Source organism: Pezoporus occidentalis, unplaced genomic scaffold (assembly GCF_034315485.1).
Source record: "Pezoporus occidentalis ecotype Australia unplaced genomic scaffold, CSIRO_AGI_Poc_V1 ctg19, whole genome shotgun sequence".
In the NCBI taxonomy this organism is placed as follows: Eukaryota; Metazoa; Chordata; class Aves; order Psittaciformes; family Psittacidae; genus Pezoporus; species Pezoporus occidentalis.
Window position 1 is genome coordinate 8,325,792 of NW_026913748.1, and position 27,664 is coordinate 8,353,455.

At 43.8% G+C, this 27,664-nt stretch overlaps 4 protein-coding genes across 28 annotated transcripts in view; 3 read left to right on the forward strand and 1 right to left on the reverse strand.

The window, feature by feature from the left end:
- The window catches only part of MICAL3 (microtubule associated monooxygenase, calponin and LIM domain containing 3), a 186,433-nt gene extending 182,930 nt beyond the window's left edge, over positions 1-3,503 (reverse strand). For 14 of the 23 annotated variants that reach the window (XR_009964379.1, XM_062616641.1, XM_062616637.1 and 11 more), the window contains exon 1: positions 2,996-3,502. The gene's annotated coding sequence lies outside the window, so the exon portion shown is untranslated. Of the gene's footprint in view, positions 1-2,995 lie in introns of all 23 variants that reach the window. The other 9 variants (XR_009964380.1, XM_062616649.1, XM_062616652.1 and 6 more) reach the window with 3 other exon arrangements.
- An 854-nt stretch (positions 3,504-4,357) lies between these two features.
- On the forward strand, positions 4,358-9,709 carry PEX26 (peroxisomal biogenesis factor 26). Its single transcript, XM_062616717.1, has 5 exons — positions 4,358-4,623; positions 5,747-5,887; positions 6,264-6,577; positions 7,280-7,426; positions 7,746-9,709. Exons 1-5 carry the CDS (start codon positions 4,481-4,483, stop codon positions 7,847-7,849), a joined length of 849 nt encoding a protein of 282 aa, XP_062472701.1. The 5' UTR covers positions 4,358-4,480; the 3' UTR covers positions 7,850-9,709.
- Positions 9,710-10,777: 1,068 nt separating this feature from the next.
- On the forward strand, positions 10,778-16,676 carry LOC134162624 (tubulin alpha-2 chain). Its single transcript, XM_062616700.1, has 6 exons — positions 10,778-10,921; positions 11,529-11,904; positions 13,233-13,446; positions 14,240-14,388; positions 14,634-15,314; positions 16,359-16,676. Exons 2-6 carry the CDS (start codon positions 11,902-11,904, stop codon positions 16,617-16,619), a joined length of 1,308 nt encoding a protein of 435 aa, XP_062472684.1. The 5' UTR covers positions 10,778-10,921; positions 11,529-11,901; the 3' UTR covers positions 16,620-16,676.
- A 2,439-nt stretch (positions 16,677-19,115) lies between these two features.
- LOC134162623 (tubulin alpha-8 chain) lies at positions 19,116-27,270 on the forward strand. Of its 3 annotated transcripts, XM_062616699.1 has the most exons (6): positions 19,116-19,278; positions 19,363-19,538; positions 23,077-23,299; positions 23,857-24,005; positions 24,536-25,216; positions 26,624-27,270. In XM_062616699.1, the coding sequence occupies exons 2-6, from the start codon at positions 19,536-19,538 to the stop codon at positions 26,909-26,911; spliced, it is 1,344 nt and encodes a 447-aa protein (XP_062472683.1). In that variant the 5' UTR covers positions 19,116-19,278; positions 19,363-19,535; the 3' UTR covers positions 26,912-27,270. The 3 variants fall into 3 exon arrangements, with proteins under 3 accessions (XP_062472683.1, XP_062472681.1, XP_062472682.1); XM_062616697.1 differs by having other exon boundaries at positions 19,116-19,538; XM_062616698.1 differs by lacking the exons at positions 19,116-19,278; positions 19,363-19,538 and adding an exon at positions 19,860-20,045.
- The last annotated feature ends 394 nt before the right edge of the window (positions 27,271-27,664 follow it).

The window sequence follows — 27,664 nt, forward strand, 5'->3', positions numbered from 1 at the left end:
ACAAACACTGAAAAAAGCAGCACTGAGAAGTCAGGAAGCTAGGTTACAAAGAAGAAACATATTTTCTCAAATCACTTCATCTGCTTCATGGTACAAATACTTCCAGGATTCACACTGTGAAGCACTTCCAACCATGACAGCGCAAGGTTTGCTTTTGAAAAAGAGGAACAGAGGAGATTAATGGATAGCAACTGATTTCAGCAGGTGGGGCTCTGACAAGAGCTACTAGAAGAGTTTACAACTAAAGCAGTGAGCAAAGAGATGCTGTGCTAGGCAAACAGGACTTAGTTGATCTACAGTGATGACAGGCTTTAGTATTTTCTCACAGAAAAGAAGATGCCTTAGGCCTTTAATCAAATTGGTCACCTTAAAGCTATGAAATGCCCCACGCAGCACTAATTATTGCTATTATAACAGTAACAATGGAATCAGAAGTAACAGCTGTTATTCTTTGACTGCTGCTTTGCCAAGGCTGGTATTTTGTTTGATATGGAGCAAAGGGTCTTAATCAACTTAGAATCACCCTTTGTTACAGAAAGCTTTCACTGTTTTCTGAGTAAAACTCAAGTTTCAAAAAGTTGTGAAAAACTCCATGTTTCCAGTTTCCCCATTTCCACTGTTAACACCTTATAGAGTGTTTGTGTGCCTGTGAGGAAGATTAAAACAGGGATTTGCTCATGCTTTTATGGTATGTGTTATCCATCCCTCAGTTCGACTGTGGAAGTGACTACCCCTGTAGTTGCTTTTTTTTTACCTTCTACCACCTTCACCTGTTGTTTATATGGGTTTTCATGCGGCCAAAATAAGAGGCAACTGCTTTTAAATGCAGTAACTGGGAACATCAGCAGGTGGTCTCAAAATCAGGCGAGTCACCTCTTACTTGTTCTATTTTTGAAACATCAAAATAGATTTGATTCTATGCCACCACACTTGCTGAGATAAGAAAGCAGAGTATCACCATCAGCCATCTGTTCAATGCACAGCCTGAAAGCGTTCACTTCACCCAATGGAGGGTTCTGAAAACTTCCTGCCAGGAGCTCGGGGAGCCCTGCTCTTAACTGAAGGGGTCTGCAGCCAGCTATCTTTGTGTTTAATAGGGATGTACTGCTGATGGAAATTACAACCAAATTACAGATTCTGACATGTCATGATCCCTCCAGACCCAAAGAAAAGTACATGGGGATAAGAAGGACGGAGTGCTGCACACTACAACCTGCAGCCTCCACGGACCCCATTGCTTTATTAGAGGGTTGTTGTTAAGCTATGATATACTAGAAAGCTCCACATCTTTCCTAGAAGCTATCCTTTCCTCAGTTGTGTTTATAATGCCTTTTATAATTTCCAGCTCTTCTGTTTATTTTTATATGGGTGTAAGGAGGTTTCTTTCTCTTCAAGTCAAATCATAGGGCCCCACTGTTCCTAGCTCAAAGTCTCTCTAATGCTGCTAATCTCATATTAACAGCCTACTGACACAGAAGAAACCACAGAAAAGACTGATTGCCAGCCCTCTGGCCCTGTGACCTGACCGTGTGCTGGTCAGATCTGGATTAATGCTTGAGGCGATTTACCTCAGAAGGTGTTGTTATAGGTGCCTGTGACTCTAAACTCCTCTCAAACTGCCTGGCAGGAGAGGAACCTGTGAATCCACAGCTGATGCAGACACAAACAAGGCTCCTCTGAAACTCACTTTTCCTATACAAAATTAAGACAAAAATACCCTTGATTTCAGATTAAAGGCAAGAAGCTGTGCACCAACATCCCACCCAGGACGCAAAATCCTCTGCGATGCTCCCTCTTACTACCTGTCACTGCCAGCAAGTTTGCTTGACTTTGCTCTAGTAACTTTCTGGTTACTAGAAGTTGTTATCCAGGAGCGCAGACAAACACACTGATTTGCTCCAGCAGTAGAGTCCTGCTGTGTAGGCTAATTCAGGTACAAGAGTGACCCTTTCAGCTTTAAAAACAGTTTAAGCCATTCACATTTAAGGAAAGATGGAAAACCAGCATCATTCTTATTTGCTGATGAGTGTCCAATGTCACACTTTGTTTACCTGGCCCAAACAGCCTCAGGAGGATCTCCAGGGCAGGACTGCACCTCCTACATTCACTGTGCTGTGGTGACTGTGCTGCTCCATGACCCTACATAGTAGAAGGAGGGTGCTGGGATGATGGATCAGGCTGACCAGCTGCACTTGACGTCACCCGACACAAGAGAATCCACACGCTGCCTCCGAACTGCACCATGAGTATGCCCAACTGCCGTGCAGAGAAACAGAGGCAGGAGCTGATGCTACCCACAATCAGGTCAACATCCAAAGCTTCATGCATGCCGGAGTGTGGAGCTAGAGCATCTCTGATCTCCATTAAGATGATTCTACTTCGGGATGATTTAATTTTGCTCGTTAACAAATTGCCAGTGAAACAGGTAATTGCTCCTGGCCTCTAGTTAAACAATCCTGTTACTGAGTTACTAATTTGCAGGTCAGAGAGCTGCAAGAGGTTTGGCCTTCCAGGCACCACACTGTCCCCTCTAGGAAGAGAGGCGCAGTACAAAAACATTCTACTGTGCCTTACAGAGAAACTAACTTTACCTATAATTATGGTCATTACAAGGCTGCTTAAACAACCTTGGCTTCTTAAACAACCACACTACAATTCATACATATCTTCTGTTTAGAGCAGTGCCTACCTCTCCCCAACTATTCCTTGCCTCTAACGCAACTGCACTGTGTTGCAGCTCATAGATATTTCCATAGGTCTTTATTAATAAAGAACATCTTCAGGAAAACAGGATCTGACTCACTCTACAGCACAGCTGCTCCTGTTGCTCCCTTACCCACCTGAAACAACAGCCAAAGGCACCTCCATCACCCCACAGCAGCGAGTTCCAACATCACCAGTGCAAGACTGCACTGCCCTTCTAAGGGAGGAATATTCTTTGCTGCTCCCCATCAAAGAGATGCCTGGACAATATCTTTGCTCATCACAAACTTACCTTGGGTTTGTTCTGTGTTGCTCCTTTCCTGAATCTCAGTGGGGAGAATCCAGCCAGCATGAGCCTTTTTCAAAATTGATTCCTTATCCATATTTGGGAATTTGTGCTGGGCACTAGCTGCTACGAGGCATGTTCTTCCCACAGTGCACTTTGGGACTTGTAGTTCCCAAAAAGGAATGTTGTTTTCCAAGTTGCAGGCGCCAAGCAACAGAAACAGAAGTCTGAAACGCCTTTACCTCTGCTTTCACTTATCTGCTGCACCCTTCCTTTTATAATGTTTCTGTGCTGTGGTTTCTCCTTTATCAGCCTGAATCCCTGGGGAATTTATTCTGCAGATAATGGCAGCATGCAAACACCTGGGATGCACCACTGAGCAAATGGTGCTGCTGCAGAGTGCTGCTGCCGCTACCATGAGGGGCAGGTACACAGTCCTGCATCCTGGAATGAGAATGAGAGTTATCAAGCTTTTAATTGTGCTCCCCACACTTTATTCCCTGCTTCCAATGCTGCAGTAGCATGGAAACTCCCATTGAAAAGATGTGCTCTGCTTTTCAACATGTTCTGCATTAGCTTGATTTTTTATTTTAATAAATATGTATAGTAGGGAGTCAGCATGACAAAATAAATCAATCTTGCCTGTCTTGTAGAGATTAACTTTTGAAGGGAGTTTGCACTGACTGCCGTAATTACCTTGTAACCAAGACACCTTATTGTTTTTTGAATAATAACAGAAGAATGTGAATCGTTGCCTTCAGGGTGCTGATGGAGACAATGTTACTGTGCCCGAGCTCCAGTTCCTTTAACAGATTAAAACAGCGCGCACGGGGCGACTGAGGAAAAGTAGGCCAGAAGAGGAGAGGGCCCGGGAGTCTTTAGTACCCACGCCAAACCCTTTCTCTTGCTGGTCCGGCCGCACTGCCTCACGCCGGAGCCTCTGCCGAGCCCCGCTGCTGGGGCTAGGCTGACGCCCGGCGGCCGCGGGGAGGACAGCTGCCGCTGCGGCCGTGGTCCCCCGCTTAACGGAGGCGAGGCGGAGAGCGCTAGCTTGGCCGCGTCCCCTTGGTAGCCAGCCACACGAGTGAGAAACTGAAGGGGGTTTAGGGGAGACCGGTACCGACGCCCATCCCGGCACCATGACCCCATAATCTGCGGTCGCGGCTTCTCTTGCTAAACCCCGCTTTTAAGCCACTGATGCTCGCAGCGACAGCTGCTGGCCGCCTCTCCCTCACCACGGATGGACTACATGTCCCGCCAGCCCGCGGGGCGAGGACAAGATGCCCGTGGGGCGGTCCTTCTGCCGCCGGGAGGCAGTGCGGAAGCGGTCGCCTTACGGGCTGGTGCTGGCGCGGAGCTGCTGTTCCTGCCTGAGTGGAGCTGAGCTAAGCCCAGGGGACGGCAGCGGTGGATCCGGCGCCGGGCGGGGGACGAGGCGCGGAGGGGCTCGGTGGGAGCCGCAGCCCTCCCGGTAGCCCTCCCACCGCCACCATGAGGAGCGAGCCTCTGGCGCAGGCGGCCTCGCTGCTGGAGGAGGCGACAGACCTGCTGGTGTTGCACCGGGACTTCGCCGCAGCTGTGGAGAGGTGTGAAGCGGGCTGCGACAGCTTGGGCCCCGGGACCGGCCCCGAGAGGTGCGAGCGACCGCCGGGCCTGCGAGCGGGGACAGGGCCACTTCCAGCGCCGGAAGTGGCTCGCTGTAGCGCCAGTGTCAGGCTGGCCGCTGACTGCAGGCCGCGTCTGCCCTGCTTGTGGGTTTATTTTTATTCATAGAGGACCTTTGGGGTTTTATAAGCTTTTTTTTTGTTTGCTTGTTTGTTTTGTCGGGGGTTAGGAACCTCGTCGGTTCGAATATCTGTATGAATGGCAATAATAGCTATGGTCCTTGCTGTGGTTTTGCTTAACTTTGTTTTAGTTACCTAGATTAACAGAGGGCGGCACTGTCGCTAAAATATGAATTAGTGACCAGTTAAAACCCGGCTTGGCTTTGGTGGCTGTTTGCTCGTGGCCTGTCTGTATTTATGTGTTTCATGTGAAGGGTTCTGTGTGTGTGTTTGAGAAAAGCAAGGTGTGCTTTCCCAAGTCCTCCTAGAGATCTCTTGTAATGAGTGGCCTCCTGAGTTGGCCCCTCACTACAAGAGAGACATTGAGGTGCTGGAGCGGGTCCAGAGAAGGGCAACAGAGCTGGTGAAGGGTCTGGAGCACAAGTGTGATGAGGAGCAGCTGAGAGAACTGGGGTGTTTAGTCTGGAGAAGAAAAGGCTCAGGGGGGACCTTGTCAATCTCTACAACTGCCTGACAGGAGGGTAGAGCTGGGAGGAGGCTGATCTCTGTTCCCAAGTCACAGGTGGTAGGACAAGAGGAAATGGCCTCAAGCTGCACCAGGGGAGGTTTAGACTGGATATCAGGAAAAATTTCTTCACCAAAAGGGTGATCTGGTACTGGAACAGGCTGCACAGGGAAGTGGTGGAGTCACTGTCCCTGGAAGTGTTTAGAAACCGTGTAAATGAGGCCCTCAGGGGTGAGGTGTAATGGCAGTTGGACTTGATCTTAAATGTGTTTTTCAACCTAGTTGATTCTATGATACAGAGTCAGTGCATCTTCTCAGGGGGTTTGCCTTTTCATCCAAGGTAAGGAGGGGGAAAGGATGGGAAGCGGCTGCCAGAGAACTGTAAAGTACCTAGGCTAGGCTGCAGCTTGCTGGAAGGGATGCAAGGGGTTGTCAGAAGTGCTTATTTGGGTATCTCTTCATTACCAGTTCTGCAGAAGTGAAATGCTCCCTCTGTGTTGTGGGGATTCAGGCGCTGGCTGAGATGAACCGGTGGAGAGAAGTTCTGTCATGGGTCCTACAGTATTACCATGTCCCTGAACATCTGCCTCCAAAAGTTCTGGAACTGTGGTGAGTTTCTGTCTGTGGCTGTCGGATACACACAGGGTTTGCACTAGGTTTAACAGCAGGCCAGACTTGAATATGGTGTGATATTTTCATTTTGTGGGGTGTGAGGATGAGAGGGAAACCAGGGTCAGGCCTCTTCTTGACCTGTGTGTGCTGAACACATGTGCACGCTGCTTTGTGATGATAAAGTACAAAAGGGGTGATGCTGAGAAAGGAACGTCAGTGGTTGCATTTCCTGTCCGCCTCAGAAATCTTTCTGTTGTTTAAATGTTGACCCTGATACTTGCCTTCATGATAGCTGCCTGTAGATAGTAACTGTCAGCAATCTCAGCTTTTACAGAGAGTTAGTGTACTCTAACATTTCTTTCTTGTGTTTCAGTATCCTGCTGTACAGCAAAGTGAGAGACCCCCAGGTGATGCTGGAGGTTGGCAGCAGCTGGCTGACAGACCAAACCAACAAGAGCCTCCCTGAGTATGGTTCCTTGCTGGAGCTCTATCTGTTGCATGTGTTGCTTCCACTTGGCAGGTTTGAGGGAGCAGAGGAGCTTGTACGTGGCTGTGGTGTTTTTGATAGCCAGCAGCAGCTAGCATTTCTCGGGACCATTTGTGAAAGTCGATGTCAGTGGGCTCAACAGGAAGAGATGCACTTGGCTGCTGAAGAACAGCAAGATGCAGCGACAGAAACTGTTTTGGGTAGGCTTTCCCGCTGTTGCTTGTGCTTTTTTTTTTATTATTTTATTTCAAGTTAGTTGCTACCTTGTCAAAGGGTAAAAGGTATTAACTATATATCAAGAATATTGTCATGGGAAGCCAGGCACGAGGAAGTCCTGTTGTTTACCACAGAAGGAAACAGAAGACTTAGCGATTCATTTGCTGAAAATTACAAAATGTGTTTAGTCTCTACCAGTGTCAAGACATGAGAGTTATTTTCCAGGTTCAAAATTACTTCAGATTTTTTGATTTTATTTTTTAAGGGAAACTAAAACTACCTGGCAATCCTTTAGGTGGATGTTTTGTTGGCTCTGCATACTCTGCTATATGTCCATTTATAGTTGAGCCCATGTAGAACAATGCATGTCTGGCATTTAAACTACTGCTTTCCCTCCAGAACTGTAAATCACTTGATGTTATCTGCCAGGAGCAAAGCTGATACTACTGTGGTATAAGAGCATATTATACTAAAGCAAATGCCAAAAAAAAAGGTATAATGAATTGTATTACAAAATAGTAGTGTTTCTCTGTTTCATATTATAAAAAAGGCAAAAAAGCCAACTCATAAGCAGTGAAACTAAGAGGAGTCTTACTTTAGTATTTTAGTTTCTTGTTATGTGTATCTCTGTGATTACTTTTTTTACTGTACTTTGTCCTAAGAGCCTTTTTGTTCTTGTACTCTAGGTGCTTTGTCCCAAAAGCTCTTGACCATGTTGACATTGCTGCGTAGAGCCCTGAGGTCCATGTCAAGTCATTTCTATTTATTTCCTTACAAAAAGATGCTCTTGGCTACTTTTCTGCTGTATCTGGTGGTGGTGAGATTAGATCCAGGTACAGTACTGAGATTTCAAATTTTTAAAATTCCATTATGGTTACAGAGAATAAAATAGTTGCTTTAATAGGTCTGGTTTGTGTAAATGTCTAGTCTTTGGGAGACAAAAAAATTGGATGACTAGGAACTTACTAGTACCGTGCTGTGGTTGGGAGCAGTGCCTTGAGTGAAGGCCCAGGTACAGAATCAAACAGAAGGTAGTAAGACATCTGTGTTTCCATTAATTCTAGTTGGGATTAGCTCTTTCTTAAGATGTGTAGTGTATTTTAGTTTTACCTTTTATAATGAAAGGCTTTTTTTGCCACTTTTATTCTGCAGCTTCCCCTACGTCGCTGCCATTCATTTACAAACTGGTCCAGCTCTTCCGACAGGCTTGGGCAGCTGTGTTTTCTCCAATCCACAGGCCTCCAATTCAAGACTAGGTGTCTTCCATCACAGAAGTCATTGCATCACATGTGTTTTTCTCTGCTTCTGTAAAGGCGTCAGCTTGTCTTGAGGATGTAATCAGGCTCGCTCTTCAAGGACTGTTGAAATCAGTGTCCTAATTGAGATGACCACTTGTGAACTCCTGTGTGGCTATACCTTCATTTCTTCAGACAGGGAATGGTGATGTGTGGATCTTAAAACCACGACAACTCTTCGACATTTTGCTTCGCACCAGTCTGTCAAACACCAGGGCAGAGCCCACTCCTTCTGTAATCTACAACTGACTAAGAATCCTCCTTTTCAAACACTTTGCTTTGGATGTAGTTCTTGAGTGAGGGTTGTGTAGCAAATTAACTACAGAAGAAATTTTCATCCTTGGGAATGCTGGGCAGTTCTCTGAATGAGTGAAATAGGTTCCTGGAGGCATGACTGTAGAAGGCAATGGAGGGGAGTATTTTGTTTTGCCTGAAGGCACCTGAAAAGCCCAGTTCCTGCAGCATGGGATTTAGGACAAGCATGTGGAAGAAAATCACTGGAGAAAGTGAAGCCTATTGCATATGTTTTCTCTTGTGACTGATGCCTCCTTGCACAGGCGCTCTTGATTTTAGTTATATTTAAGCCAGAAAGCCAAGATGGTGGACCACAAGGACTGTTGTTCTGTATCTGATCTTCTTAAATGCAAATAACAGCACTTTATGCTTGCCTCATGCATAGTAGTTCTTAGGAGCATGTAGTTGTGGTAAGGAAATAGATTTATTTTTTTAAACTATATATTATTATCTAGTTGAACAACAGAAGTTGTAGCACTGTTTTACTCTTTCCCTACCTCTTGCTTTGTTTCTATATGTCAAAAGGTCTCTGTGTCTAGAATTGCTCCCTCTACCCTAAGTTTCTGAAGTCCTGGGTTACATGGCAGCCATTTAGCAATGCTCTATCATTTGGAATAAAAGTTTATTAGTAGGTGGGAACATACACTTCTCTGAGATCCCAAAACATTCCCGAGATCTGTAGCAAGAAGATTACTATCTTTGCAGAAGATCTGTCACTGACTGCCGCCATTTCCAACCATTTGAGGCAGAAATTGGAGGCTTGACATAGAACATTCTTTTCTTACCCATCCGTCTGTCCATGCGTCCATCCATCAATAACGCCATATCCCTCCCCAAAGCTTTTGTCTCTGCTAGGACTTCACACCAGAAGTAGCACATAATGCTTCACCACATTAAAGTTACTTCTTACAAACTCTGCTCGCATAGGAAAGAGCTGCTCTTGATATTGCTAAATGATTCTTTTAATGCAACCATAAGTGTAGTTACTGCAGCCAGGTTACTCTGCAGCCAACATTTGATAGGAAATCAGGTAGAATAAAGCCCAGAAGATCTGTATGGAGTAATTTCTTGAACAAGCTTGACTCAGTTGTGTCTAGTGGCCCCCCGCATTGCAAAGCCACACTTTATGTCCTTTGTAAAGCCGTTAATGAAATGGCAAACTGCACTCTGAAGTCAGGCCAAATTCTGACCAAACTGTTTAGGTGACAACCATTTTTTTGCTCTTGTTTTCTATTAACATTTTAAGTTATATGTCAAAGGTACAGTTTTGGAGGTTGGGACCAATGGTCTGAGCAGGCCATACGTTGTTTACAGACTGCTGTTAAATGTCTTACCTATTTGTTTACCAGGACTTAAACATTCAATTTGATTTTTAAGTGTAGACTGGTAACCTTCTCTTCCTTTGAGTATTACTGATTTAGCATTTGTATTGTATTTAGTCCTTCCTGAGAGGGCAAGAAGGCAGAATTTTGCAATTAATATTAAACCAGCAATATTTAATTCTCACAATAAAGTGACTACTGATTTGCCTCTTTGTTGCTGTGATTAAATATATGAAAACTTTTTAATGTATTGATTCTCTGCATTTTTCAGATAATTTTTGAAGATATTTCACTGTGTCCTCATTGTACAGGTGTATTTGAATTAAGTAGAAGACTTGATCAGTGGGAATCTGACACAAACATAGAATTATAGAATGGTTTAGGTTGGAAAGGACCTTAAGAATATCTAGTTTCAACCCCTCTGCCATGGGCAGGGGTGCCTCACACTAGACCACGTTGCCCAAGGCTCTGTCCAGCCTGGCCTTGAACACTGCCAGGGATTGAGCATTCACCCCTTCTTTGGGCCACCTGTGCCAGTGCCTTGCTATCCTTACAGTAAAGAGCTTCTTCCTTATATCTAACCTGAACTTCCCCTGTTTAAGTTTAAACCCGTTACCTCTTGTCCTATTGCTGCAGTCCCTGATGAAAAGTTCCTCTCCAGCATCCTCAACTGATGATGTTGGTAGCATGCAAGTCTGCATTTCATAGGGGTTCACAGAGTGCTAATTACTTTATGTGAAAGATCCAGCATATATATATATTTTTCAATATCCCATTTTTCATGTGGGATGACCAAGACCAATACTACTAAGAATAAAGTACCTGGTGTTCATCTTTAGCTATGTTTTTCTCAGTGCTCTCATTGTATAATGGAGGGAAAAGACACAGCTATGGGGATCCTATTGTTAAGGCTTTGTCAGAGAAAATATGTATGCACACCATGGATATGTAAACTTTCTGCTAGTAACTCCCCATCTAAGATCAAATTATAGTTCTGCTTTTTTGTTTTGCCATTTTGCTAGATGCAAAGAACTTTTATTGGCCCATGTTGTAGGCAGTTGAAAGGCTGAAGAACAGTTGTCTTTAAGGAGACGAATGGAGGTCACAAATACAAGGAATGGCTGGCAGAAAGAGGAGGCTTGGTAACTTAGCACCAGGAGGCAAGAAGATAATCTCATGTACTTTGTTCACAGATGATCAAATAGTCAAGTGGAAGCCCTTGCAATTCAACCTGTTCCCCAAGTCATTTCAGTCAGGAGAACTTTGGCAAGTCCACCATTCACTTACAGTCATCTTTGTCAGAAAGATGCCATTTAAAAATGATGCCACCTTTTGAAAGTGTAGATGAAGAAATTCTGAAATGGTTTTAAATGAGTTCTCAGCAGCATGTTCACCAGCTGTTAGAGTTTGAAGGAAGGTGTCCTGGGTTCAGCAGTAGCAGTCATGTTTTTCCTTTGTGTTAGCTGGTGCAGTGCTGTGTTTTGACTTCCAGCCTGGGAACAGTGCTGGTGATACCGATGTTTTCGGTTGTTGCTAAGTAATGTTTACCCTGACCAAGGACTTTGTGAGGCTCATGCTCTCCCAGGGACGAGGAGAAGCCGGGAGGAAGCAGAGACGGGGCGCCTGACCCAGGCTAGCCAAAGAGGTATTCCGTACCACGGCACATCATGCCCGGGGTGGGGGGTAACTGGGAATTACCCGGAAGGACACGAGGTCTTCTGGGTCGGACTCATTTCTCAGTGGGTGGTATTGTATTCTTTTCCCTTGTTATTTTCTCTTATCATTGTTGTCGTTGGTGGTAGCAGTGGTGATTTGTGTTGTACATTGGTTGCTGGACTGTTCTTGTCTCAACCCGTGGGAGTTGCACTCGTTCGATCTCCTCCCCATCCCTCTGGGAGCGGGGAAGGGGAGAGCCCCCGGGGGGGGGGGGGGGTGGGACAGGGGCCTTGACTGCTTCCAGCCCGGCACCACTCACTGGGAGTGAGTGAACAAGCTGTCTGTCTGGGTTTAAACCATGACAGAAGGGAACCAGTTATTTGTGAAGATGCTCTGTACATGGTAAAATTCTGGTTGTAATTTCTCTTCTTTTTTACTAATCCCAAGGTTTAGCTTGGAGAATTAACTGAGAAGATTTGCTGAAGAGCAGACTTTAGGGCTGGGACCTGTTGATGGTTGAAAGCAGGCTGCTGGCGTAGCAGCAGAGTGTGTGAAATGGGATGGTTGCCTGGGAGACATTATGACCTCTCCTGCTTATTATGCTGTGATGCTGAGGGGCCCCTGCCAGAGAGGTGTAGAAGTTCTGTCATCTTGTACTAGGCTGCTTCCACAACAGGAGGAACATCAGTAACCAAAGCTGCTGCTACCACCAATCAAGAAAGGAAGCGTGTGGGAGAAGCAATGGTAAGAAAAAGAATCCAATTATTTTATGAGATAATGAGCACTGTGTTTGGCCTCCTGTTTCCCCCTACTCTGGTCAAGATCTGAGTTAAGGTGGGAAGCTTGAAATGCATTTTTTTTGCTTCATTTTGGGGGCAACAAATACTGCTCACAGTGTACAAACAAACAATTGTTAGCTGCTTGGTAAATACAGTCTGATATGTTGAGCTACATTTGTGTTAATACATTCAGTATAAGGGAAGTTGTGCAGAAAAAGAAGGATGGGGTTGGAAACTGTTTTCTTGAGTAGAAGCTACTCAGGATGTACTTTGAATACAGTATGTTTAACCCTGTAGTAATGGCCTACTAGTTTGTGAGTATTAAAATGAAGAGCTAAGAAATGTGGATGTTTACCTGGTAAGACTGGATGGGAATAACCCACCAAAAAATTCATACTCAAATATACCGTGTCCAACTACAGTGTTTATGAGAGAACCCTTTAAATTCACAGTACCTGGGAGACTGCATAGCAATCTACAGAAGGAAACAAATGTCTTTTTTGAATTGTGATCTTAACATTTTGTGTTTTAGATTTCTGTTGTTAAACTATGTGCATGACACCATAATAAACACTTTAGAAACTGGTTACTGACTGAACAGCCATGATTACAGAAGCGTATGTCTGAGAAGGATTTCTCAGGAGATTAATTTAGTGTAACATGTGAAGGGTACCAAATCCTTTTGAGTACCTAGTTAACTCTTCACATGTTAAATGGAATTAAAAGTAGCCAGAGAATGGGCTGAAAAAATCAGTGATTGAAATTAATGAAGAGGCTAAAGGCACTTTAATTCTAGTTCATTTAATTTCCTATTTTCCAACTGTCTGGCACACATGCTCGACAGAAGGTTGAGAGATCAGAAGATACATCATTCTCTTTGCTTTATCTATATATCAGTAAGGTAGCATAGCTAGGTCTTGTCCCAGACAAGTGGACTTGGCTCTTGTTTTTAGCTGGAACTAATATACTAATATGGAATATACTGTTGTGATTTTGTGTACCTAATACAGTTTTTCTACCTATGTAGGCTTATGTGCACTTACATGTAGGTTCTGTGTACTGTATACCACATGTATCTCTACTGCAAATCTCTAACTGTTGTGATTATTGCATCTTTTTCCTCACAGCAAAATATTTTTCTTCCTATTTGTGTCAGAATGTTTTACATTAATTCCATTCTTGTGGAAAATTTTGGAACCCTTGGTTGATTTGGGGTTTCAGGTAAGATTAACTTGTAGACTCTTAGGATGTTCACCGGTCCTTCTCACCACTTCCCTTGTCCTCCCCTTTCAGCGTGAGTGCATCTCTATTCACATTGGCCAAGCTGGAGTTCAAATTGGCAATACTTGCTGGGAACTCTTCTGTCTGGAGCATGGCATTCAGCCAAATGGCACCTTCATTGATCAACCCAGTGATGATGACTCTTTTGCCACATTCTTCAGAGAGACAAGCTCTGGAAAATATGTGCCCCATGCTATTATGGTGGACTTGGAACAAACAGTAATAGGTCAGTATAGAACTAATCTTGGAAAATAGAAATTAATTAACTCTTCTGGGTGCCAAAGTTCAGATCACTGAATGTCAAGATAATGCCCTTACCATTAGCGATGATCACAACATAACATGCAGGCAAAATGTACAGATTTTAAGATTTTAATCCTAAGTATTACTAAAAACTCTGTTATTCTCAATGAAAAGACGAAAACTGGACTGCACTCTGTCATAGGTGCTCTACCAATAATAAAATCAAAAGTTTACTATTATTTAAACCTCCATGGGTTATGAGTACAGCTTAGCTTTCTTAAAGACATTCCCTTCTGGTCTTTTTTTGTAGTGGTATTTTTCCTTTGCTGACTGACGGAAATTGCCTTCCTCACATTCAGGTGTAAGAGAGGGTGTAAGAGAATTGTCCTGACAGATCTCCAGGGGAAAACACTGTTTTACTCTTGCAAATCTCCTATTTTTAAAGTCATTCCCCTGATGGTTCTGATGGATCTTCATCTGATCAGTATACAGAGCTGACATTTTACCACAGCACGGCACAGCTCTCATTTGATAAATGAATTAATTGCTATAACACAGCAACTTACACTTGGAGCAGAGTCCACGTTTTGGTTTTGGGTTCTTTTTCTTCAAAACTGACATCTCAGATGATACTCCTCACCTCTGTACTTTGCTTTTCAAAATCCAGACCTTCCATGCCATTTTCTGCCAACATAAACCACTACCTTTGTTTTGCAAATGTTATCAGCACTGGTGAATTATTTCTTCCAAGCTTATTATTTTTGTCTCTTGTTTAGATGAAGTGCGGACTGGCACCTACCGGCAGCTTTTCCATCCAGAACAGCTTATCTCTGGAAAAGAAGATGCAGCAAATAATTATGCACGTGGTCACTACTCTGTTGGCAAAGACAAAATTGACATGGTATTGGATCGTATCCGTAAGACGGTATGCACTATTACTTCAGAAGCAAGATAATTTGTAATAGTGGCTCTCATTTTCTTTATACTGTTGTCACTGGCTCAGAACAGAGGCATGCAGGTCCTGGATGTCCTGTCTTAGTTTCCTATGAATGGGAGACTTAACTGGAAAATCTCAAACATTATCATTGGGTGTGGGTGTTGCTGTCTCTGTTTGAGGGGGTGATTTGAAAACATGTAACTCGTTTTTTCACTTTTCTTTTTGGCTTTCAGGCAGATGCCTGTTCTGGGCTGCAAGGGTTTCTGATCTTCCACAGCTTTGGTGGAGGTACCGGCTCTGGCTTTACCTCCTTACTAATGGAACGACTCTCCATTGAATATGGAAAGAAGTCCAAACTGGAGTTTGCAATCTACCCAGCCCCACAGGTCTCCACCGCTGTGGTAGAGCCCTACAATTCCATCCTGACCACACATACCACCCTGGAACACTTGGATTGCACATTCATGGTGGATAATGAAGCCATCTATGACATCTGCCACCAAAACCTGGATATTGAGTGTCCCACGTACACCAACCTCAACCGCCTCATCAGCCAGATGGTCTCTTCTATCACGGCTTCACTGCGCTTCGATGGTGCCCTCAATGTGGATCTGACAGAGCTCCAGACAAACCTGGTGCCCTACCCGCGCATCCACTTCCCTTTAGTCACCTATGCCCCCATCATCTCCTCTGACAGAGCACATCATGAGCAGCTCTCAGTGGCTGAAATCACCAGCGCCTGCTTTGAGCCCAACAACCAGATGGTGAAGTGTGACCCAAGGCACGGCAAGTACATGGCCTGCTTCATGCTGTACCGTGGTGACGTGGTTCCCAAGGATGTCAATGTCGCAATTGCTGCCATCAAGACCAAGAGAACCATCCAGTTTGTCGACTGGTGTCCAACAGGCTTCAAGGTGAGTAGGCTGCCATGAACTTCTCTTTGATGTTTAAAGGGCAAGTTTAGTCTAGCAGAAAACTTGTATTTAAAGTTCTAGATCTCGTATGTTTTCAACTTGTGAGAAGGAGGGACATACAAAAGATATATTTGTATAAAATATGCCCTTCCCCCTTTGAATATCCCATTGACTCAGACGCCTACATATTTAAATAAATGAAAGCATATACATTATTTTTGTATTCAGTAACAGGAGAATGTCATAGAATCATAGAATAGTTAGGGTTGGAAAGGACCTTAAGATCATCTAGCTCCATCCCCCCTGCCACGGGCAGGGACACCTTCCACTAGATGAGGTTGCTCAAAGCCCTGTCCAACACTGTCAGGGATGGGGCAGCCACAACTTCTCTGATCAACCTGTTCCAGTGCCTCACCACTCCCGCAGTAGAGGACTTCTTCCTAGTATATAATCTAAATCTACCCTCTTTCAGTTTAAAGCCATTTCATGTCAACTGTGTAAGACTTGAAGAAATGGTATTTTAGAAAAAGATCAAGGTAAGGCTCATCTTCTGAAGACACAGACACTTGAGGGTGTCTGTTCATGAGATTTAAAAAGCCAAGCCAATCAAAAGAAACCTCCTCAACCCAGACGAGAAGTTACCAAGAATATAAATATATTGTTGGCAAGTGAAGCATTTCTGTGACATCTGTGCAAAGAGATATTTTCGTCATTGTCCTCATTTTTTCCATGCATACTGACATACAAGTTTTACTTCATTTAAAGTCCAGTTCTGGTTGGTGCTTCCCCCCCCCTCCCCTTTTTTTTTATTTGCTGAGTAAGTGTAACGAATGTCAAATCCTTATACTTCCACAATACGCACAAATCATTGTGCACAAAGAAGGTGCTCGAATGACATTAGACTATAACACTGAGGTGATCTGTTTTTTTCCCTACCTCATTTCCTCTCCCCACTAATGGTTTTAGAGTTCCCCCTCCCCCTCCCTCCCCCCTTATTGTTTCATTTTGTCCCTTTTCTCATAACATCTCGATTGTTATTTGCAGGTTGGGATCAACTATCAGCCTCCTACAGTTACACCAGGAGGAGACCTAGCCCAGGTCGAGCGAGCAGTCTGCATGCTGAGCAGCACCACGGCCATTGCAGAGGCTTGGGCCAGGCTCAACCACAAGTTTGATCTGATGTATGCCAAGAGAGCTTTTGTGCACTGGTATGTTAGTGAAGGCATGGAGGAGGGAGAATTTGCAGAGGCCCGAGAAGACCTGTCTGCCCTGGAGAAGGATTATGAAGAAGTGGTAACTGGCTGACTTGAAGAAAATTAGGCAGTGGAGTCTAAAAATCACTCTGCCTTTTTCTGTGCATGAGATTGGCTCTCTGTCTTTTTTTCATGTGGCTGCATTTATGCTTGTTTCACACACACGAAGTCCACTGCCATCTTAGCAAACTATAATATGGATGAGGTCACTGTGAGATAACAAGACAGTAAACATGGGATGTAGGAACATCTAATCATTAGTCACTTTGCCTCAGAGAGTGACAGGCTTCATATTTTTTCCTAATGTATCCTGAAAGAATCCCTGTCATCTATACTGTCATTTATTCAATGCAAAGATACAGTCATGTCGCTGGAATATTATTTGAGGAACTTGGTCTTCAGAATGTCCCACGTAATCACTATGGGACATAGCTGGGAAAGCTGACCCCAGCTGAACCCAGGGATATCCCACACCATATGGTGTCATGCTGAACCCAGGGACATCATACTTACAGTTACTTAGGAAGCAATGGAGCCCTGCTTTGCTGGGGATGGCTGAATTCCTGCCTGTTAATGGGAAGTGGTGAATGCATTCCTTGCTTTGGTTTGCTTGTGTGCGTGGCTTTTGCTTTACTTCTTAAGCTGTCTTTATCTCAACCCATGGCTATTCTCACTTTTACTCTTCCAGTTCTCTCCCCTATCCCCATGCAGAGGGAGGGAGTGAGCAGCTGGGTGGAGTTCAGTTGTCAGCTGCTGTTAAACCATGATAAGAGTACTTGTAAGCTGTAGATTATGCTATTTTCATGCTATTTTCAGAGCTGTGTCTATTTTTAAATGGAAAAAAAGGGTTTAAGTTTTGTATGGACATGTTAAGTTTTTGTTTTTTTTTAATCCCTCTAAGACGGCATTTTGTCATTCACTTATTTGCACACCTCAGGACTCCACGGCAGAGCTTTTTTATAATCAGCCTTATTTAGCTCTCATCATCATTTACCAGTGTCGCCAGGTAAAAGCTGAAGTCGGCAGGTCTTGACCAGCCTGCTGGGCTATTAACCCTCACTATGCAGGGCATGTCTCAGGCATGTTCCATGCAGGACAGAGACATCTTCCTACAAGCTCACTATCTGCCCAGCAGGTTGAATGCCTGCACCAAGCAAGGTGACTTTCTTTCCAAGAATCCAGGGTCAGACCATATCTGCCTCATATCTCTGTGGAGCAGAGCCCAGAGGCTCACTCTGGAGACAACAAAACTCACCAGTATGTGGGAGCACAGTCCCACACTGTGCTTTAAGACTACTCTCTAAATCTAGGCTGAGAGTTTTCTGCCCAAGCACTCCCCAGCACGTGTGGACAGAGCAACATAAGGAAACCTAATGGAAAACAGTATGCCCAAGTCTTCCCCAGGGCTTTTACACCTGTATCTGACCTTCACCAGAGACCAGCACATATTTTCAGCGCTTGAGTTCATGGGCTATCTGAAGACAGAGCAGGTCTTTGGTCTTAAACTTAGCTATTCATGTGTAAGAAAGGGAAAAATAGTCACCTGGGTCATCCCCAGACTTTTCAAGCTCAACTGATTCTAAGAAGAGACAAAGCCAATGTACTCCCACTGGCCAGGGACGTCACTCAAGACTCCATCACTCCTTGCTCCCTGGAAGTTTTTGACTGGTGAGACTGTTCAGTGAGGCAACCCAACACTGGTGAGTCTATGGGTCCTGGGACAGTTGAGCTTGAGTGTAGTGGGGAGAGGAATGATTAACACTGACACTCAGAGATGCTCTCACTGCCTATTTCAGAAGAGAGGAGGGGGGCATTGGAAGAGAATGCAGCATTGGACTAAGGTGCACATAATTTAGTAATTCACGGACCTCATTTAGGTTTTGTAGCTAGTAGATCTGACATGTTGATTCAAAGAGTGCCTAAGAAGATTTGAGTGGTGGACTGCTCAAAGTATTTCCTGTGAGATTTTTTTCCTGAGACGATTCTCTGCACATGAGCATTAACATTTCAGATTGTCCAGGGTGCCAGAGGTTGGCTGGAATGTTACCAGCTCCACTGGAAGAAGAACACTAGAACAACCTGTTCTTAGCTGCAAAGTAATGATCCAGTCATTTGCTGGAGAACCGTGGGACCCAGCTTAAGCAAAGCAGCAGACAGAAATTATCACAGGAATTCTTCCTCTGTAAAAATATTGTGGCTCCAGAAATCTCTGTAGCTTTTCCCAAAATCACAGGAGTGATTTGCAGGTTTGTGTAAAGATCAGCAACATAAAGACTATACCAAAGTAAATATGAGTTTATAAAAACCAGTATGAACGACTTCACACTAGGTAGTTCATACCTAGGTGCTAAGTGTGAACTACCTAGTAGTAGGTATTAATGTAGGTGCTAGCTAGGGAAGATACTTAGATGCTGGTTGTCATTAGGGGCAGAACAATCTATTAATATCACCAAGTCAAAACAGACTAACTTAAAGTTTAGGAATTGTGTATTTAAATTCCTACTAATTGAATATCATAATGAACAGTATGTGTATAAAGTCGGGGATACACAATACTCAGGTTCAAGCAATTAAGTGTGCTCCCCTTCCTCTTTGTTACCTAGGAGCTGCAAGCATGAGGATTTCTCCAGTGAGAGAAGCTGCTTTCCAATGCTGAGGTAGTGCAGAAGGATTAAACAATAAAGTGGAGGAGGCAACTGCCCTAATTTGGTGTGAGAACATTTGTGTGATACCTCCAGCTATGTCTTGCAATACGCACTGCAATAAGCATCAGATTTCTCTCTGTGTTTGGACAGATGAGCTAGAGTCTGTACTGAATGCTGTCTCATACTGCTGACAGCCCAGATGAGTGTCCACCAAAAGAGAAGCAATGCAAGTAAACTGAAACATTAATAGAGAGGCAGCTGGAGTAAAGATAGAAAGAAGTCAGCCCAGCATTTAAAAGCACACTAGTAGAGGACACTTCAGAATGGTAATTATATTTACTTTCTGGTTTTCTATATTTGGGGTTTTTTTTTCTTCTATCCTTTTCCATTCATTTGCTCTCTTATGCCCTCTTAGTCTCCTGTATTGGAATTTTGGAGTGATTTTCATCTACACATGTACATACTGGCAGAACAGGGAACTGGAATGGTATGTGTGTTGTAGGTGATATGTATGTATAATAGGTGTTAGAAAGTATAGCACGCCATGTTCAGATTCAGTAAGCACGCTGAACCAGGTGGGACTGAATTTGAGATCTGGGGTATATGAGAGCCCTGCCTGTCTGGGTGACTTTGCACACGTGGGGTGCAGGGAGGGCAGGAGGCAGTGGTACAGAGGGTGACCTATTCCGCACCACACTGTGACACTGAAGCACAGCAGCAGGTGCTGGATGCCGGGCCAAGGCTGCCTCCTTCTTGCAGCCCACAGCCAGGCTTCTGCAAGGACCGGCCACCACTGATCCGAAAGGGAAGGAAACACCACTGGTGACACCATGGTAAGGGGGATGTGGGAACAGAAGCCATACAGGGACCATGAGGACAGAGGGCAAAGGAAAGCAGGGGGATCTGCTGTTCTTGACCAGTAGTCTGTGCCTAAAACTCATGCAGTGATTACTATGTAAGAGGGTAGGAAAGAAGTATTAGAGAATTTCACTGGAGCTGTAAGGCATGGTGAACCAAAGTTTTCTTCAGAGTCTCTACTTAGTGGAATTATAAGACAAATTAGATCTGGAGTCTTAGCTTTTCAATACTTTCTGTTATGAGTAGGGCACATTGGACGGGGCTTTGAGCAACCTGGTCTAGTGGAAGGTGTCCCTGCCTATGGCAGGGGGATTGGAACTGGATGATCTTTAAGGTTCCTTCCAACCCTTCCATTCTGTAATTCTATGAGTCTATGATTCTATGGCTATATTTTATCAGCACATTTCCTATAATATTTTTTTTTTAGAAATAAACAAAATAAATTACTTATCTTTCTGTCTGTTTTAAATTAATTTAGCCCCAGTGGCTGTCATTTCTGCCAATACAGCTGCAGGTCCAAAATGAGAGCATGCATTTCACAGGCAAGATAGATACACAGATCCACAGCCTCCCCATGCCTTAAAGCAGACCCAGGGTAGTGAGTGTGTTTTGGGAATAGCTGGAAGACTAAAGTCTGCCTTTGTACCATAAATACTTAAGACGGGTAGTATTCTGTTTTTTTTTTAATAAAGTCAAAGCTGTCCCAGGTATAGTTTCACAGTTTCTTTCAGCTCTCTCTTGGTAGCTAAAAAGTCAAGTTCACAATTTGTAAGACAGATCCTGGTACATTAGTGATGGGATGTGAAACATGAGTTTAGAGTGGGCTCCAAATTTAAATATCGTGTAGAGATCAGTTTACCCCGCCTGTGACTCTGAAGAAGGCCCACTGTCTTCCCTACTAAAAGTCTATTTTAAAGCTGTTTACTATGCAAAATGAGAAACACCTTTGTTACCATCTTCTCTCTTTGTCTGAATATTTCCGAATTACTGCTGGGCAGGAGCATGGCAAGAGGCCTGGCTCTAAAGGGAGGAATGAAATACTGCCTCAAACTAGCACTTCTTCAAGCTCAGTCTGAAAGGAAAAGAACTGGTTCTGCAGTCCTCAGCTGTAGCCCTATACTAAGCTTTACAATATTAACTTTCTAAGTCAACATTCTCTTGTTCCATCTGTGAAAAAACAGGCAAATTCCTCTATTGATCTGAGGAACAGAGAAAAGTAGCTGTTCAGTTTTGAAGTATTGCTTGACTTGTAGTTTTGCTCTTTTTAAAAAAGACATCCTTTAAAACAGTCACCTGCCCTCACTGCCGTGTTTAAAAGGAATTTTTGTTCTTACTGCCAGCTTCACAGGCTCACACTGGGATTTGAAAGCAAAGAAGGAGCCTGTCCTGTGCAAAATCAGCATTAATTGAATTCTCAGAGTCCAAAAATGCCTTCAGTGTCTCCTGCATAATCCTCCAGATTGCAGCTCCCCTGCAACATACCAGCCTGTAAAGCCTTGTCACCCAAATTTAACTCAGATACTTTGCACAACTCAGCTGAGAAAAACAGGGTTGTGCAAGTACACTTAGGAGCACATTACACACAGCGCTGCATATGCATTTGTCATCTCCTTTCAACTTACAAATGAGTACTGGATAGAAATCATATATTTAATTGAATATTTAAGTTGACCTTCCATATTCATTTGAACTTGCGAGGATGACTAACTGGGGCAGTGCTGACTTCTGAAATTCCACTTGCTTCCAAAAAAAATATCTTTAGTTACATTTCTAGAACAAATATGTGGCAATTTGTGAAGAAAACACTGCTCCAGAGAAGCTGTTGGTCACACATACTGCCTGAGGAGTTAGTTTTGGGGGAAGATGCAATTCACTTTCAGGTCACAGGATGATTTTGCAAGATAAGCATCTGATATTAAGTCACTGGATATCTCTCAATGTGGTAATGCAAAACAAAAACAAATGAGGACCATTATAAGTCCTCGAAGCCACGTAGCATGGTCTGCTTCACATTTAGGTATCTGAATTCTCTTTCCCTCTCCAAAGCTAGGCAGTGGTCAGTGAGCTGCTCACTGGAAACCATTTTTGACAATGAGATGTATTCTGGAGTGCTGAAGCATTGTCTGGAAAAGTATGAACTGTCATAAGCCAAAGCTGTGCCAGAGAGTGTGCTAATTAGCAGTCACACAGGTGACCACAGGCCAGTGCTCAGTACTATCACCTGACTCTTACTCCTTAATATAGACAGAGCCACTGAGATCACACAGGCGAAGCACAGAAGACTTTAATTAAAGTTGCTCCAAAGCAGAAACTGAAGCTGAAAAACTCCATCTGAAACCACTCTCTCCTTAAAAAACTACCCTTCACTACACCCAGTGTTGTAATCATCAGGACTAACTCTAGCCTGGTGTTAAAACACATTGGCTTCTTTTCATTAAAGTTCTTGGCTACTACAGAAACTGTGCTCAAAATTATGCAAATAAGCATACCCTATTGCAATGGCATTGCCTGAATAAGCAATGGACCTGCAATGTAAAATACATAGGTGTTCAGGAGCTTGAAGGAACATGTGTTTCAGCAGAGAGAATCTGAGATAATTTCCTGAGGTGAAATGTTCTTAAAGCAGTTCTGCCAAGTTTCTACTCCAGCCTGCTATCAGAGGGTAAAAGGATCAAAACACAGCACCTGTCTTGGGTTACATTAGGTTGAAGGATACCACATGGCTGTGTCAGGTTCCAGCTGGGAGTAAAAATAAACTGAACTGGGGGCCAATCCATAGTAGGAGAGGTGAGGTTTGTGTAGAGGAAATTATGCCTTTTTCCTGCCTGTTTTCATGTACCCATATATTACAGCACATAGGTCTCAGTATTATAAAAAGCTGTCCCAGCATCTGTGTTTAAATGTACAGTCTCATTCTGGTCATAGGGTTGAACAACGAAATGAAATGCTGACAGTGACAAGCAACTGCTTTTTCTGACCCTGCCTCTCTCTGCTCTCTCCCCTTAGCGTGAATGCATCTCTATTCACGTTGGCCAGGCTGGAGTTCAGATAGGAAATGCGTGCTGGGAACTCTTCTGCCTGGAGCATGGCATTCAGCCAGATGGCACCTTCAAGGATGTGCAGGATAAACTCAACAATGATGACTCTTTTACTACGTTTTTCAATGAAACAGGCACTGGGAAGCATGTGCCACGGGCTGTAATGGTGGACTTGGAACCAAGTGTAGTAGGTCAGTATGGAAATAAACCTGCAAAAGGGAGAAGATCTTACTCTTCCTAACATCACCACAGTGTGCCACCAGTCTCCACTGGTACAAAGCAGCACTCCCTTTCTATCTAGACCACTAGATAGCATGAAATGAATTTTCTTGTGACACAGAATGGCAGATTCTGCCATAGGTGTTATAAACATAGGATCAGCAGGATCCCCAGCAGTTTAAAAGCTAGTGCACATGGTTTGTGTGACTTCTCTTTGCACAAACACTTAACTTTTGGTTTTATTTATCATGACATTTTTGCCATTTGAATTCTGCTTTTCCTTGATCCAGAGTGGGAGCCTGACAGTTTACCCCCCACGAATAGAAAGATATCTAAAAATTGGGGCACCCTGGGGGACCTGATTCTTCTCACACTTTTTTCCTAGTGACTTGTCCTCTTGCGGGTATAGACTGTACAACTGACAAGTTCATGAGAAGATACCAATTTGTGTGGCTGGATACAAGTCACACCATAAATCAACAGAATGCAACATACTGAGAAATTCTTACAATTCCTTTTTCTTGTTCAGATGAAGTGCGGGCTGGGACCTTCCGGGAACTTTTTCATCCAGAACAACTGATCACTGGAAAGGAAGATGCAGCTAATAACTATGCCCGTGGCCACTACACCATTGGCAAAGAAAGCATTGATATGGTGCTTGATCGTGTCCGTAAGCTGGTAAGTCCCAGTAGTTTTGAAACACCAGCTTGGATTCTGCAGAAGAAAGAAGTGCAGAACAGGTACCTGGTTAATTACAAATGATACCAGTGGTTTAGAGAAGAGATTGCAAGACATATGATGCATCATTGCTGTTCCAAGAGAGAGAAGCCCAGTAGTTCAGTTCCCAGCTGTATGCCTCCAAGTATTAAAAAGTGGTTCTGAATTTGTAATTCTTCATTGTTAGCACAGCCCTTGATCACCAATACTGGTATAGAATTAGGCAGTTCTACATTGCTGGTTTCAGGCAGACTAACTAAGAGAAATATGAAGTTCAGAAAGAGAACCTCCATAGATGAGTCTGATTTTTATGGCCGAAGTTGAGTGAGTGAGGAACAAAAAGGATGGGATTATCATGAGCCCTTTCTCAAGGAAACATGCCATGAAATCTATGCTGTATATTGCTGATGCCTGCTCTCTCCTCCAGCTCATACAGTAGATGAAGTCTTTTCATTCTTTTTCAGCCCCTATTTTTCTCTTTTGCTTTCTAGACTGATGCCTGTTCTGGGCTGCAAGGGTTCCTGATCTTCCACAGCTTTGGTGGAGGTACCGGCTCTGGCTTTACCTCCTTACTAATGGAACGACTCTCCGTGGATTATGGAAAGAAGTCCAAACTGGAGTTTGCAATCTACCCAGCCCCACAGGTCTCCACCGCTGTGGTAGAGCCCTACAATTCCATCCTGACCACACATACCACCCTGGAGCACTCGGATTGCGCCTTCATGGTGGATAATGAAGCCATCTACGACATCTGCCGCCGAAACCTGGACATCGAGCGTCCCACCTACACCAACCTCAACCGCCTCATCAGCCAGATTGTCTCCTCCATTACGGCTTCACTGCGCTTCGATGGTGCCCTCAATGTGGATCTGACAGAGTTCCAGACAAACCTGGTGCCCTATCCGCGCATCCACTTCCCTTTAGTCACCTATGCCCCCATCATCTCCTCTGACAGAGCACATCATGAGCAGCTCTCAGTGGCTGAAATCACCAGCGCCTGCTTTGAGCCCAACAACCAGATGGTGAAGTGTGACCCAAGGCACGGCAAGTACATGGCCTGCTGCATGCTGTACCGTGGTGATGTGGTTCCCAAGGATGTCAATGTCGCAATTGCTGCCATCAAGACCAAGAGAACCATCCAGTTTGTCGACTGGTGTCCAACAGGCTTCAAGGTGCGTAGGCTGCCATGAACTTCTCTTTGATGTTTAAAGGGCAAGTTTAGTCTAGCAGAAAACTTGTATTTAAAGTTCTAGATCTAGTATGTTTTCAACTTGTGAGAAGAAGGAGCATAAGAAAGATGAGGCTGCATCATGTATATGCCCTTCCTCCTTTGGACATCCCATTGACACAGACTTCTAAATATTTATGTAAATGGAAATCTGAAGTGTATATGAGTTAAAATTTAAAGAAGTATTAATTTCAGACCCAAATTTTGGACAAGCCAGTGAGTACTCCCAGAAGCAACATCTAAAATGAAGGAAATACCAAACCCAATACAGTTTATAAAGGAAATATATACAGCCTCCGCCCTGCTGGCAAGGTAACAGTGTTGGCAAACATAATGTCAACAATAATACAAACATTAGCAGTGGAAAAAACATTTGTCATGCAAACAGCCAGCTTAAGAATGAAAGCTTTTAACTGGGAACCAACTTAACTTTCTGTATTAGTTTCTATGGAGTATCTTGTTGAAGCTGCATATTCAGTATTGATTAGCTGCTAAGAAAGCTATGAAGCTGGCAGTGTACATTAAACAGAAAGATACCACAGACAGTAAAATGACCATGTGTCAGCCGCTGATAAAAGGCCGGAGCATGGTTTTGCTCGTATTCTCGGGAACAGAATTAAGACTTAAAAAGGAGCCAAGAGTCAAGGAATTTTATTTGCCCACCAACAAATTCCAGAGAGAAAAAGAGAGAGAGAGAAAAGAAGGAAAGTAAGAGGAAAGAATAAAAGAGTTCATAGCAATAGCTACCATCCCAGAGCTGCAATGTCCCAACAGTCTTATTAGTTCCAAGTTTGGTGGTGGAAGGTATTTCTTTCCTATGCTGGTTGATGCCATTCTTTTATAGAGTTGTAACACATCCTCCACTCTGCGGTGGTGCTCATGCCCAATACTGTCACTAGGGGGTCTTCTCCCCTCGTGGTTCCGTGATGTAGCAATGTTAAGGCAAACACCCTGCACCGAAGTGTCAACTGGAGAGCAATGTTGAGACAGATACCCTTCACAAACGTCCTGCTGTGGTGGTGCTATTGGCAATGTAGTTTTCCTGCCACAGAAATGCGAGGACAGACATCCTGCTGTGGCAGTGGTATTGGCAATGTCAGTCTTCCTGCCATACCAATGTTGAGCCAGACATCCTGTTGTGGTGGTGGTGTTTTCACTGACACAGTCTCTTACACCATATGTCATATTGTTTATGATATTATTATTTCTTATGGAATATGCAGTCTAGTAGTTTTGATAGTGGCACTACTCTATGCCAGCATCTGTAACTTTACTCACATTTTTTCAGCTGTTTGACTGCTTTTGACGGCTCTTGCCTTTTCACAACCTTCTTTCATATTCCTGTTTCCAGGTTGGGATCAACTATCAGCCTCCTACTGTAGTTCCTGGTGGTGACCTAGCCCAAGTTCAGCGAGCAGTCTGCATGCTAAGCAACACCACGGCCATTGCAGAGGCTTGGGCCAGGCTCGACCACAAGTTTGATCTGATGTATGCCAAGAGAGCTTTTGTGCACTGGTATGTGGGTGAAGGCATGGAGGAGGGAGAATTTGCAGAGGCCCGAGAGGATCTGGCTGCCCTGGAGAAGGACTATGAGGAAGTGGGAACTGACTCATTTGAAGAAGAAAATGATGGGGAGTAGTTTTAAAATACACCTTGTTTCTAGTGAGCAGAGAATTGTCTCTGTATCACTGTATTGCATGTGTCTACCATTAGGTCATATTTTTTTGTATGTAATATACAGAAATTTAAGAGGGGTCACATAGAGACACCTTTTATTCCATAAATCACAGGTAAGTTGTCCTGTAAGATAGGATCAGCTGCAGTAATGCCTCACCACTCCCAGCAATGCAAAAAGACTCACTCTTCTTCCTTGCACATTTAATGTAAGCCTGTTTAAGCTCTAATGCACATACTAAAACCACTACAATTCAAACTGTTTAAATGAGAAGCTTTTCCCCCTTAAAAAAAGACAACAAAACAATAAAACCTAAACTTTTATTTTTTGCATCATACCTCCTGAAAACATTTCAGTATTCCTTACTCTACTTGCATAGTTCCTCCTCTGCAAGAAACAACATCTGCTTTAACCAGCAGATCACTGTGCCATCTGTGGCAATCTTTATTTAGTGCACCATGTGCAAGTGAGTCTGCAATATGGGCATTTGAACGTTCACTCAAAGATAATTCAAAGTTGTGATCCAAGATCTCAAATCTATAGGATTCATGTCTTGCTAGGCAATGCCAATTCTTGACTAGGAAACCTTTCAGCTACTTTTTATTGAGGGTCCCTGATGGGTTGCACCCATGAGAGCTGAGGCAGCTGGCTAATGTCATTGCAAGGCCACTCGTGATAATGTTTGATGATCATGGTGATTGGGAGAAGTGGCCAAAG

Excerpts from the sequence above, each read along its gene's own strand:
- PEX26 (XM_062616717.1), top strand. The coding sequence starts at position 4,481 with ATGAGGAGCGAGCCTCTGGCGCAGGCGGCCTCGCTGCTGGAGGAGGCG. Across the intron at positions 4,624-5,746 it reads CCCGGGACCGGCCCCGAGAG|TTCTGCAGAAGTGAAATGCT; the intron begins GTGCGAGCGACC and ends CTTCATTACCAG. Across the intron at positions 7,427-7,745 it reads GGTGGTGAGATTAGATCCAG|CTTCCCCTACGTCGCTGCCA; the intron begins GTACAGTACTGA and ends TTTATTCTGCAG.
- LOC134162624 (XM_062616700.1), top strand. Across the intron at positions 13,447-14,239 it reads CTTGGAACAAACAGTAATAG|ATGAAGTGCGGACTGGCACC; the intron begins GTCAGTATAGAA and ends TCTCTTGTTTAG. Across the intron at positions 15,315-16,358 it reads GGTGTCCAACAGGCTTCAAG|GTTGGGATCAACTATCAGCC; the intron begins GTGAGTAGGCTG and ends TGTTATTTGCAG.
- LOC134162623 (XM_062616697.1), top strand. Across the intron at positions 24,006-24,535 it reads TTGATCGTGTCCGTAAGCTG|ACTGATGCCTGTTCTGGGCT; the intron begins GTAAGTCCCAGT and ends TTTGCTTTCTAG. Across the intron at positions 25,217-26,623 it reads GGTGTCCAACAGGCTTCAAG|GTTGGGATCAACTATCAGCC; the intron begins GTGCGTAGGCTG and ends TCCTGTTTCCAG.